General features: G+C 43.3%; 1 protein-coding gene across 1 annotated transcript in view; it reads right to left on the bottom strand.

The window, feature by feature from the left end:
* Positions 1-14,143, bottom strand: part of kif26ba (kinesin family member 26Ba) — a 102,051-nt gene that overhangs the window by 58,006 nt on the left and 29,902 nt on the right. The window contains exon 3 of the mRNA XM_026171119.1: positions 13,349-14,020. Within this exon, the coding sequence (XP_026026904.1) occupies positions 13,349-14,020 (672 nt within the window). The remainder of the gene's footprint in view (positions 1-13,348; positions 14,021-14,143) is intronic.

The raw sequence follows: 14,143 nt of genomic DNA on the forward strand, positions 1-14,143 counted from the left end.
CAAAAGCTCTGACCTGGCTTGGTGCTCCTGCATTATTAAACGAGCTGCGAACATATGAAATGAAGGTCCAGCGAGCTACAGGACTACCTGCGCTTTTGTACTGGCTACTCATAAATTCTGATGAATAAAATAAGGAAAACTACTAACACAATGTAAAAAAAAAAAACCCACTGTCCCACACAATGTTATTATGCAAACTAGGTGGTTTAATAATGTATAGCTTTGAGTGCTGGTGCTGCAGTTCAGACCACCAAGGCTGGACAGACATAGAGACACCAGTTTATAGCCTACAGTCACTGCATATGATTTAAGAGTCCACAGCTATGATACTGGCTCAGGGAGAGTCTACTGAGAGTGTGCAATATGTTTAGTGGTGCTATGATCTAAAAGCCTAAATCATGGAAACATGTTGACAATGGCAGTGCTAATGTGTAGCAGGTTAATGTTAATGTTAGTGTGGGTAAACACAAGTATAGCTGAGGCTGATAAAAATGTCCCTTTTGAACTTACCCAATCTCACCTCTCACCAAATGTGGTGTGTCTTTGGTCGGGTTAGGCATTGCTCTTCTTTTACTAAATTAGTGCTCAGGTGACCTGTAAGTTTTGGCCAGACATGCTGGCATTAACAGGAAGAAAGTTCTTTCAGGCGACCATTTAACTTTTAAAGCAGACCCTTTCTTTAAAATATTGTCATGTTGCAATACCACTTACACTTTACTGCCATTCACACTAATCACAGCAGAGCCCCTGACTATCACCAAATGTGGTATAGCTGAGCTGTTTGCACTGATGTTCTTTGTAATCTACCCTTTTCATTAACATGTAATTTCCAAAAAGCAGCAAATTCCAGAGCTAAAGTAACAGTGAAAGTGCCTTTCCTCAAATTGCCACCTAAGGCTGGCTATAAAAGTGAGTCAATCCTTGGACATTCCTGTTAAAATGCCCAACTTTACAACGGAAATGATATGTTTATAGCCTGGTATTAAAAAAGGTTATTGTCTGTGTGTATTTTAAGGTCTAAGCATCACATAATCTACTAGTTTGCTCTCTCCACGTCTGAGGATTTTTGTGTTGTCCATCTGAACCTCTCCTCTTAATTGGCTCACACTCTTGGGTTTGCTTGGTTCAGCTCACTGTCTGGTCTCAGCAACTGTTAACAACAGCATTATACTTCTGTCCTCAGCCTCCACACCTTTTTTGTAGCTGACTGTGTGTTCCCTTGTGTTACATCTGAGACTTTGCCAAGTGCTGTTATTGGTTTGTAATGGGATTTTTTGTGTGTGTGTGTGTGTGTGTGTGTGTGTGTGACTGCATCTGTGCAAATAGACTAATTCAGTTTTATTGTACCACTGAAGCAGAAGCAGTGAACTACCTTTTCTTTTACACAATTTTCTCATCTGTTTCTCAGAAGACGGATCTGTTTCTTTAGTTATTTTGCACTTGATGCAATCGCAAGTAAATTTCTTTCAGTTATTGTAACCTTTCTTTTTACATGCGCATGGCTGAATAAATATTACACTTGAAATTCGTGTTGACACTCTGAACTGGCAGCTGGGGCAGGACCCTCCTTTATATCTTTCCGTTATGCTTCCTCATGACTAGACAGAGCTGTAACAGAGTCTGAGCTTTGACTGACAGGTGCACAGATGTAGGCAGCTGTAGCTGATATCTGTCTGCTAAGCTTCACCTCTTGAACTCGTCCTCTTGCGTTGTTAGTGTCATTTATTTGAATTACCTCCTAATTATTAATCAAACATTTACTATTAATTAACTACTAATTAAACTACCGTCAGGGCTAAAATCATCATGAGATTTCAACAGTTTTGCTGTGTTTCTCTGTAGCAGTGGTGTGGTAATGGGTGCCTTATCTCTGTCATTAAGCCAGTCACTATTTGAGAGCTGTCATATTAATCCTACATGAGTGCTGCGCATACAGAAAATTGATGGTCACCTGGCTAAAGCATTTACATAGCATTTTGGATAAAGTACTCATTAAAGTAAATTATGTCCCATTCAGATTTCCCCACAGGACACAAAGGCTGAGCTGCTGTCTCTATACTTTACAATAAATTAGGTTATCCTACATTGAATGAAACTTTAATGATTCCTGTGGGGATATTAGGTCACAGCAGCAGATAAAAGGATATAGATAACAGCAGGACAAATTGAGATGACTGAGGATAATGCAACAGCCAGAGGTGAAAATAATGCAGCTAATCAATGAAAAACACAGCATCTGACTGTGTTTTTACAAAATAGCCTGATCCTATGACTGTATCAGTCAATGCGGGACTTTGACAAATGTGATATTAGATTTTCCAGGTTATTAAATTTAAAAAAAAATACAATAGCACACTATACTTCTGTAACTTTTACACTTTTCCTCTATATTATTTCAGTAATCCACATCTCTCACTCCCCTCTCGGAAAACAATAACAGCTGACCAATTCATCTTCATTACATCACAAAGACCATTTCCCCAGCATTTACCTTACTCATCAGTCTCTCTTATTTTATTCTTTCTCATATTACAGGCGCCCAAAATACAATCTGCACCTTCAGTTTTGTATAAGGGGAATAGAAATTGTGTGTTGTGTGTCCACACGCGTGTGTGGTCCTGTCTGATCTTATCGGTGCAATAAACACAATCTGTAAAACCATCTAAGCACTTACTTGAGTGGTTTGGCGGAAGAGAGAAAGAGGCCGCTTGTTCAAAATTAAAGTGGGGGAGGAAATGCGAAAAAATAAAGAAGTGAGCACACGGAGAAGGATGTTTATTTATTTCTCACAGAGGTGGTAGAGTTACAGAAGCAGGAGTTTATGTGTCAAACTATGAAGGAAAAGAAAGTAAGCTTGGAGGAAACAGAAACCCAGTCATGAAACGTAGGCAATACATAAAGGGAAATGACAGAAATGGATGTTGAGAGGGAGTAAATTATCGATATATTTGTAAACCTGAATCCTTAACACCCATAATGAGGCAAGGGGGTTAAAGGCTCAAGTGTCCTTAATGTCAAAGGGCAAGAAAATATTGGAAACACATTTTTAATGTAGTAAATTTGACGCCAGAGTTGTTCTACTCTGATGTAGGTGTTCCTAATAATTTGGCCAGAGAATGCATGAGAGATAGAAAGCGACTGTGAGAGAAGGAGAGAGGAGATGAAAATGAGATCTGTTTAGTTATATGATATATTACATAACAACATTAATACCTAAAGAGGGAGTCGCTTTAACAGGAAGGAAGTGGTTTGGTTACCCCCAACAAAGCATAATACTTCGCAAAATGTGCAAGAACATGGTTCCTGTTAAGGTAGCAACAACAATCTTCTTTCATCTGTTGATATGCGAACAGCTGCTTATGTGCGACCCAAAATTAAACAAATAAAATGACTGAGCATCGCTGGAGCACTCACTAGTTACACTCCATATGGTGGATGTAAATCACAGATGCAGTTACATGGCGAAAAATGAGTTCTGTAAATAAAAAGCTATAGGCAACAGTATTAGGCTGTTATTTATGGTAGCCCTGAGAGGCCAAACGGACTGCAATTTAAGAAAAAAACCAGCAATAACAAAAAATGCTGCAAAAGCACACAAAACACAACGGTATTAGGAAAAATTACAGTGGAAATAGGAAAAAACAGATTTCCAAAAACACAAGTGTTTCTGGGGAGACAATAATGCGACGGTCCAATTGCAGGAACCAAAATATGCCAAGAATTGCGCTGGGAGACACTTAAAAGAGGTGGAGGATCTATTTTGTGTTTTGTGAGGAAAGAAAAGATGAGAGCTAAGTGTGTTAGCTTAACTATTAGCCTAAATATCTGTCATCAGTATTATATGAATCATAAAAAAAAAGACGCCTACCATGTTTTGGGTTTCTCCAACTGGTTCGTCGGGTTATTGTCTCCCCAGAAACACTTCCTTTGTGTTTTTTCCTATTTCTGTTTTCGTTTTTCCTATTTCCGTTGTGTTTTGTGTGCTTTTGCAGCGTTTTTCTTATTGCTGGTGTTTTCTTAAGTTGCAGTCCATTTGGCCTCTCAAGGCCACTGTAGTTATTGTATAATTTCATTTAAAAGTCCCTGGGATAACATTCCCTAGGCTACTTTGTGCTTACATTTGACTTATGTTCTGTCACTACTACTATATTGTAATGCTTCTTCTACTGTTGGCAACTTTTTTTGTAATATCTTCATATATGTTATTGGAAATTTTCTTGAAATGTTATGATATCATTTTGAGGCTCTATTGCCCACTCCTACCATCCAGATTTACACAGTAGGTCAAACCTTCAGTTCACAAACTTCTCTAATGCGTAGACCAACTATTATTATAGTCTGGCAATAAAAACATATTTTATACAAAACAATATGATTGCAAGCGTGTTCTTTATTTGACATCCTGTTTCTCTCAGATAAACGGAAACAATCCATACACAATAGGCGCAACAGATTCACGGTAAATTAGAAAAGCTAATCTAACCACTGTTGGAATCACACAGAAGCGCACACAGAGGCGCACACACCACACTGTATAAACCTGTTTTCAATTAGCTGCTTGAAGGACAGCACGAGGGCAGAGGTAATGTTGGATTAGCGTTTTCATGCTAGAGAGAGGAGTGAGACACACAGATTCATTCTACCAAAACACTCCCATAGCAAGCCTGCAAAGCTAAAGTGAGCCTTTGATATGGACGTGATTTTTATAGACAGTTTGGTTTGTCACAGAATGAGAAGCTCTGTCAACAAACTAATTAAAGGACCACATGTCACTGAACTCTGCTTTTAATTTAGAGGCTCAGACATTTACTTCAGACACTGAGCAGCTTATAAAAAACATAAATAAATAAAGACCTTTAGACCATTATATGTTACTGGTCACCTTTTTCCCTTACAACAATAGAGATCCATCAAAGTTAAAAAATTATCAAACTGAAAAAGTTAGTGTAATTGCCCCAACTTTTATGTCCTTTTGTTATTCAAGATTTTAAAATTGTGATTTTTATTAAAGCTTTTCTCTCTTTAGGTTTTATGATTTTCTTGTAGAAACTGACTGGTGGCACTCGCAGGGATCATTCCATCATTTTGATCCACAAAACCCACAATTTTTATGTGTCTGCACACAGAGCCTGACAGAGCCCACTTCTGTAGACCACCTTTGTGAGATCCATCTCCAAACAGAGTTTTAGGTTCTGTTGATAGCTACAGCGAAGAAAGCCTAGGTAGTCTGAACTTCATTTGTAGTATACTCTTCTGGCCTTTTGTGTAGCATTTTGGATTTCTTCCCTTAGGGTGGATTTTGAATGGGCTCTGTTATTTTGTTTTACTTTATCTCCCAACTAAAGGCGTGTTTTCAGTTTATTCCATTTGTCTCTCAAGTCCGCACTGAGTCCTCAGCCTGTAACTTATGACATACAGTCAGTGCACTTAAAAAGTTAGTGAGTCTACCAGCGCAGAGCAAGTCTACAAGACTGAACTTGGCTAAATAAAAAGTGTGTTAATCAAGAATATAACATTATCTGTCCATGTGAAAATGTCTGTTGTTGCCATCTATGTGCATGACCCAAATGCAGGGCGCGCAGACAAAACAGTGTAATGTAAAATCTGACCTTTTGAGTCAGGAGACAAAGTCTATGAAAATAACCCAAACATAACAAAATTCAACAGCTTTAAATAGCAAAACAAATGCAAGGGACACAGACACTCTGATTGGGGATATATAAATATACATTGCTATACAAGAGGTAATTAGGGATGGTGAAAAAGCCTGTGGTGAAAGGATGCAGCTAAACCTAAGAAAATGACAAAGGAAGTAAAGTGAGATAAAAATCCAACAGCTACCAAAATAAAACATGAAGTAAGCCACAACTGAACTAAGAAACAGAGACAAGACTGATGGAGGGACAGGAATGAACAGAGGGAAGAACTAAGAACTGGAGACTCAACAAAGAAAAAAGAAATCATAAAACATACTCAAAGCAAAATGAACTATGAACTCACAGAAAATTCAAAACCATGGCTCCATAACCCAGGCATCATTACAGCCTAGTAAAGAAATTCCACTTGTTTTCACTGAATTCGTTTCTCCTTTTGTCCTGGACTTCCCATGGAACTGAAAAACAATCCTAATAAATATAAAACGTGGCAGCAGTCACCTCTTAGACTGCTGACCCAGCAAGAATTTTATGTCAGCTATGCCGGCAGACAGGCGGCTTCTTTTCTCTGTCTACCTACAACCGCTCCCTCCCTCTCTCAATTCATCTCTTGTTGTGCAACCCCTGACTATAGACTTTACTGGAGATTTTAATAATTAAAATGAATTAAACCAATAATTCACTTTAATGCGCTGTTGTGAGTAATGTTTCTGAACAATGGGACACACGATTCTCATAAATCCCACCGATTCCTGCTGCAGCATTTGAGCACAGAAATGCTTTACATTCCCTGCTGTCGGTCTACGTATTTGTGTTAGGATGCCTGGGTCGTCGACCCAGGGTTTTTGAGTTTTTGATATTATTTATACTTCCTAGTTTTTGGTTTCTTTGAGTTCCGTCTTATGGCTTATGTCTCTGTCGTCTTTAGTTGCTCTGTCTCCCCTATCACCTGCATCCCCTTGTCTAGTTCGCGTCTATGTGTATCTTAAGTTCCTATATCCCCGTGTTCAGTCAGTGTTTGTGTCTGCCCTGTTCCCACGTCTCTGTTCCCTTTGTAGTGCCTGCATGTGAGTCTGTGTCTTTGTTCAGTCTGTGTTATGTGTTTCCTGTTTTACTTTGAAGGTCTCTGTCTTTTCTCAGTGTGTTCAGTTTATGCTTCTTTGGTCTCGTCAGTTCTGATTTGCCCCAGCTGTGTTTCCCTCCTGTTACCCATTCCCTGATTGCTCCCTCTGTGTATTTAAGCCCTGTGTTTCTCTGTGTCCGTGTCGCGATCTACTGTTTTCCTAGCTGTGTGTTCTGTCATTCCTCCAGTTTAAGTTTGTTTTGAGTTTTTTTCAGTTATGTTATATTTTTGAGTACCAAAGTAAAGCCTTTTTGAGTTCACGTCTGTCTCCGGAGTCTGCACCTTGGGTCCTATTCCTGCCTGCACACAGCCACACCTAACAGAAGATCGCGACCAGAACATGGACCCCGCAGACTCTTTTTCCTCGGAGTACAACACTGAGATGGAGCGGATGGTGAGCCTGCTTGACCGCATCGCCCAGTCCCCTGATTTAAGGACCATGGCAGTGGGGCTGAGTGCGGTGGAGGCCATCATTCGGTTTAACCCCCAGCTTAGCCAGTTTGCTAAGGACACTAAGTTGGACGACACCATTACTGCCTGGAGAGAGCAAGTCAAGGCTGGTGAGCTTGCTCTCTCTCTCTCTCTACATCTTCCCCACCGTTACTCCAGGACTACACACACTTTCCTTCTGTTTCACCACTGCCACGGACTTCCTCTCCCTCCCCACACCAGCTGGGTTCTCGTTCACCTGCCTTTTTCCTGGCAGCCATGTGGTCAGAGGATGAGGAGGTGGTCTCTTTTTCTCCACCGGTTCCTGTTTCCTCATCCCGAAGGAAACGGCGTTCTGGCCACCGCCACAACAGAACTGTTGAGCATTTTGACTCTGGACATTCTGACATCACACCCACTTCATCTGTTCTGCAAACTGGTTCCGCTGGAGGCTCCGAGGGGCCCGTTCAGCCTCCTGTCTCCGCTGGAGGGCCCGAGGGGCCCGTTCAGCCACCTGTCTCCGCTGGAGGGCCCGAGGGGCCCGTTCAGCCACCTGTCTCCGCTGGAGGGCCCGAGGAGCCCGTTCAGCCACCTGTCTCCGCTGGAGGGCCCGAGGAGCCCGTTCAGCCACCTGTCTCCGCTGGAGGGCCCGAGGAGCCCGTTCAGCCACCTGTCTCCGCTGGAGGGCCCGAGGAGCCCGTTCAGCCACCTGTCTCCGCTGGAGGGCCCGAGGAGCCCGTTCAGCCACCTGTCTCCGCTGGAGGGCCCGAGGAGCCCGTTCAGCCACCTGTCTCCGCTGGAGGGCCCGAGGAGCCCGTTCAGCCACCTGTCTCCGCTGGAGGGCCCGAGGAGCCCGTTCAGCCACCTGTCTCCGCTGGAGGGCCCGAGGAGCCCGTTCAGCCACCTGTCTCCGCTGGAGGGCCCGAGGAGCCCGTTCAGCCACCTGTCTCCGCTGGAGGGCCCGAGGAGCCCGTTCAGCCTCTGTTCCTGCTTCGCCTCAGCCTGGTCCGGCTTCGGCCTCTGCAGCTCCGCCTGGTCCAATCTCCGAGTGTTCAGCTTCGTCTGCTCCTGAGGTCTTCATGCTGTTTGTTCCTGCACGTCCCGCCCGGCCCGGCCTGCTCGTCCTGCACGGCCCGCTCGTCCTGTCCGGCCTGCTCATCCTGCATGTTCTGTCCGGCCGATGACTGGACGTCGTTGCCGTCTTGGACAGCCCTCTGAACTACGCCGCCGTCATGGACGGCCCCCTGAACTACTCCGCCACCAGTGCCTCCCGCCCGGCCGGCCTCCTGACCTGCTCGGTCACCGTCGCTGCCTCCCGCCCGGCCGGCCTCCTGATCTGCTCTGTCGCCACCGGCGCCTTCTGCCTGGCCGGCCTCCTGAACTGTTTTCTGGGCTCTTGGGCCGTCAGCCTCCGGGCCGCCCCCCTGAACTGCCCGGGTTTGGACTATTGTGCTGTCAGCCTCCAGGCCGGCCCCCTGAACTTTTTGTGAACTGTTTTTCCTGGCTGCCTGCGCCTGTCATGAGCCTGTTTTTTGTTCTGTTGCTTTCCGGGCTCCAGTGTTTGCACTTTTTTTTGTTTCTGGCTCAATGTGTTTCATTTGTTTCGAGCCCTCCATCCTGTTTCCCCCGCCGCCCACCCTGGTTGGGTTGTTTGGAAGCCAGCCCTTAAGGGGGGGGGTACTGTTAGGATGCCTGGGTCGTCGACCCAGGGTTTTTGAGTTTTTGATATTATTTATACTTCCTAGTTTTTGGTTTCTTTGAGTTCCGTCTTATGGCTTATGTCTCTGTCGTCTTTAGTTGCTCTGTCTCCCCTATCACCTGCATCCCCTTGTCTAGTTCGCGTCTATGTGTATCTTAAGTTCCTATATCCCCGTGTTCAGTCAGTGTTTGTGTCTGCCCTGTTCCCACGTCTCTGTTCCCTTTGTAGTGCCTGCATGTGAGTCTGTGTCTTTGTTCAGTCTGTGTTATGTGTTTCCTGTTTTACTTTGAAGGTCTCTGTCTTTTCTCAGTGTGTTCAGTTTATGCTTCTTTGGTCTCGTCAGTTCTGATTTGCCCCAGCTGTGTTTCCCTCCTGTTACCCATTCCCTGATTGCGCCCTCTGTGTATTTAAGCCCTGTGTTTCTCTGTGTCCGTGTCGCGATCTACCGTTTTCCTAGCTGTGTGTTCTGTCATTCCTCCAGTTTAAGTTTGTTTTGAGTTTTTTTTTTTTCAGTTATATTTTTGAGTACCAAAGTAAAGCCTTTTTGAGTTCACCTCTGTCTCCGGAGTCTGCACCTTGGGTCCTATTCCTGCCTGCACACAGCCACACCTAACAATTTGTTGTCTCCCTCACTTTGCTGAAGAGCGCGAGCATGTTGGAGGAGAATTCTCATTTGGCCTGCATTCAATCATCTCCTATTGTAAGACCCAATGAAAGCTCCACTGATGCTAAAACATGAAGCTATGGCTCTGTTTTGTGGTGCAAGCAGCAAAGCAGATCAAATTCTCAGGCAAAGAAGAAATGCAGAGTTTGTCTCCCTGCAAACCCTTATGTCCCAGAATTAAGTTTGTTTAAACATAGTGATGTTAAAATGTCACGTGCGACGGCTTATTATCGCTTGTGTCCTGCTTTAAACCTTCTCTTCATCATTCTGCTCTTTAAATCTAGTCTCTTCATTTCTTCATCTTTATTCCCAATTTTCATTTTCTTGATTATGTCTCCATTCAGCTCCTCCCCCCCATCACCTTCTCTGGCAGGCGTTAGTCTAAATGAGGGTGATTTATTATCGCGTTTCTCCTTTCCTACTGAAGCACCATTACTGCAGACGCCTCGCCAGAAACACAAAGGCTCACTAGGATTTTACAATTCCCAGCGCACATACTAATTCATATACAGAATACAGAATGAGATCATGTAAAGAAGTTCCTACACAGAGCTTCAAAATACGCCGTTTGCACACAATGATGTGCAAGTATGCATGCTGGCTGACACACTCTTATAGCCCAAACCCTTTGCACACACAACAAGGCACACTCACACACAAATATACTCAAAAGTGTATCTAAATGCAAATTACAAAACAGACAAAAAGTAGCCTGAAGGGAATGTATGTGGTAAACACTTTTAAAGGATTTAAATTTTGGACACCCAGGATTAGCATTACCAATTTAGCATCTGACCCATTGTCAAGTACGTTATTATCTTAAGCAATGTCCACATTTTCTTTCCTGAATTTTATGATATCACTATGAAGTGGTAAAATAAAATGTGCATCTGAACCAAAATGTTTTTATAACATTACAGGGATCTTTATCTCTGACCACCAAAATCTAATCTGTTCATGGTTGAGTCGAAGTGAACGTTTGTGAACAGTTTCTAGAATTTCCTTTGTTCAGGCAGCTTTCAAAGGACTGAGATGTGCATACACATGAATGGGGAAACAACAAATGTGACGCAGGCACATAAAAAGCAAAACACCTTCCTGCTTTCATGCTGGCTAAGTTGAAATCAAAGAACATTTTTTTAAGTGGAGCACGGTCAAAAAAGCTACATGAAACGATGAAACTATGAAATGATGTGTAAAATTGAAGTAGCGGATGAAAAAAGTGATGCAAACTGCCCTGAACACCATGTTTGAACAGTTTATTGAACATAAAGATGGTGTATAAATGTACATATGATGTGAAATATCTGATTTTTTTTTCAGTCTCACAATAGTGAAGAATTCTTCCAAAGACTCCTGGATCGTTATCCAGATCAACTCAAAAACATTAATGACTTCTTCTTTGACCCTGCGATAGACTGGCGACCTGTCCAGGGTTTACCCCGCCTCTCGCCCTAATACAGCTGCGATAGGCTCCAGCCCACCCTGATAAGGATGAGCAGAAGAGAATAGATGGCAGGACGGACTTCTAGGTTGAGCCAAGCCACCACATGTGCTGGAATCTTCATGCATAACTTTCTGCACAATCCTGCTAACAGACAGACAAACCTAAACCTCATAACCTAAAAAAAAATGAACGCCTTTTTATTTTCTGAGAAAATGAAATTTAGCAAAAGAGAAATGCTCTTTCAAATCTGAACTCTTTGACTGTAATTCCCACAAAGACATACCAGAATACATAAAAGCCTGCAAACCTAATTTATTCTGACCGGTAGAACATGATAACGAAACAATTCAAGAGAGTGTACAAAGTCATTTCCATCTATCACTCCATCTCTCTGTATCTGATTCTAGTCGTGGGTTGAATAAAAAAATGTAAAAGCAGATGGGATAACAGCAAGATAGAAGAGCGGATGAATATGAAGCAGACAAAGTGTGAGAACGGCAGGAGAGATAATAGGGGCGAAGTAAGGGGAGAGTAAGTGTGAAAGAAAATGAATGAGAATGAAAGAGTGAAGAGGGACTGGGGGTGTATGACATAGAGTCCCCGGAGTCCTAATTATCACTGTATGAATTATTACATCTGTATAACACGTTCATGTTAACACACACATGCACACACACACACACACACACCTCTGGATTTCCCCTGGAGTCTCAGCACCACTGCCTCTCTCCACACACCTCTAGACCACTGTTCACCTAAGGCGATTTCTCCCTCCTACCATCCTCCTTTTTTTGTGAAGTTGTGCTTCTTCCCTTCCTGTATTCTCCTAAAACATTTTCTTTTATCTCTATTTTCCACTTGAATCTTGAATCTTGCTTGGTGCTAACTTAATGCTTGATATCAACATGTTTTGCTTCCCTCTTGTCTCCTTAGTAAGAGTGTTTTTTTGGCATGCAAAAAACTAATTGCACAACGTGTTTTTGCAATTTTAGAAGACACAACCATCAGAAACTAGCATTCTAATATTTGAGTAGAAATAAACACATAAAGAAATTTGCTACTGTGGCGGGGTGTGGTCTGTGGTGCCACTGCAGGGGACGCACCTGAGTGGCATCGGCAACCACGCCTCGCCTGCTTAAAGTGTGGGCTAACTCCTGTCATGATTGTTGTTGTTGGTGTTTGTGTGTTCGGCTGGTGGCTGAAAAGCTCCAGCCATGTGGAAACGACAACCGTTGATGAAAGCGAGTCAATAAAGATGCTGAAAAGCATGAACTTGTCATCGGGTCTGCCGTGGTTTGTTTACAGCTACCGTTTGTCTTTGCAAATATGGACTAAATAAATAAATATTCTTCTTATTTACAATCTCTTTGTTTGGGAATGGCAATGCTTTGAAAAACATAAAGTATAATGTTGTCATCTGTCTACAAACTGGACTGCAAACTGAATTTCTAATATACTTTACGTTTAAACTCGGCTGGTGATCAGACCAAAAGTGCAAAACATAAATGTAAATCCACCATGAGATGCTGTGAGGCCAAATCACTCGAACCAACGTCAGATAAAATATGTGTGAGCTGGGTTCTTTGAGCTGCAGACAGTGAGAAAATCTAAACAGAAGTAGCCTCGATAGAGACACACGATAAACATGGATGTAATCATATCAGCTAGGACGCATCTCAAAACCAAGTGTGAATAGGGTCTCTGTGCTCGGGTCAGACTGAGATATGATCAACAAATATTCCAGAAACTGAGTGGTAAGGATTTTAAAGTAATTGAATTTCTTTTAACATCACTCAGTGTGTTTGGTTCCTATCTCTCCTTCTCTCCTTAGCATGCATGTATCCCACTCAGGAGGCATGTGTCACAGCTGAAAAATGTCCTTTTAGAGCATATTAAGCCCTGACAGCAAAAATCTCTATAATAAAGTACATTTTTAACAGTATCTACATCCCAGTCATAACATTTTTTGTGTTTGCTAGACAGTCAGTCATATATTTATTATAATGGAGGAGAAAACTTTTAGTTTAAATTGTCCTTAGCTCTTTCTGAAGTACAAGAACAAACATTTCACGTAAGTTACGGATGTTAAGTCAAACCTGCAAAATGACCAGTGTAAATGTACCGAACTCCTGCCTAATCTGTCAGACTCACATATAGAGACTAGCCATCTTGCCTGTCATCATTTGATCATATAATGATATAGTTCTGCTGTTTCCATGGTGATATTTGCAATGCACTTGTGGGAAGAATCGGTCCAGATAGTCCAAGATACACACACGCACAGACACATACGTTCCCACCGCCAAAATACACACATCTATAGGTGTTTTACCTGATATGGATAGAGTGTGACTCCTCCATTCGTTCTGTTCAGGTGCTGATGTGCCTGCAGAGCTGCCGTGCTCAGTACTGCTCCAGTCCCATTATTACTGCTGCTACCACCATTATTTCCAGGGCTGTTTACTCCAATCACTGGCTGCTGCTGCCCACCAGATGTCTTTCCTGAACTAGGGGACCCGTTTCTTCTGTCCACTCCACCTCCGAGGCCCAGAGAGCTGGGCTTGGACCCCAGTCTATGCCCTGCACCTTGAGATTGCGGACTGCATGATCCATGGCTAGGGCTTGGTGTTGGGGTCTGGCTGGGAACCGGAGAAGGGGATTGAGAGGATGTGTGGGCAGGCTGAGAAGCAGCAGCAGCAGCAGCTGAGGGGGAGGAAGAGGAAGGGAGAAAGGGAGGCCATTCACGTGACAGAGGCCCTCCTGGTGCTCCTGATGACGGACCCGGAGGTGCTTGAGACCCATATCGTCCACTCAGGGCTGGAGGGGAAGAGGCTGGAGATAAATCCCACTGGTCGAGAGTCAGAACCATCCGCACAGCTTCCTGTTTGAGCTGAGTAAGGTGGGTGGCGCAGACATCGCATCGACTGTCACGCTCGTTCCACGCCCGGCGAGAACTGTTGGGCACCTGAAGTTTATCGTGGAGAAGGAGCGAGAATGAGGGATCCTGGAAGGAGGGAGAGAAAAACAAAAGGAAACATTTAGACTCATGACTGAAGGTTTGAATGAAAGCAAAATGAACAAGAACAGCTGGGAGTGAGATATGTTAAGAAAACCTTTAAGATAACGA

This window comes from Astatotilapia calliptera, chromosome 1 (genome assembly GCF_900246225.1).
Source record: "Astatotilapia calliptera chromosome 1, fAstCal1.2, whole genome shotgun sequence".
NCBI lineage: Eukaryota > Metazoa > Chordata > Actinopteri > Cichliformes > Cichlidae > Astatotilapia > Astatotilapia calliptera.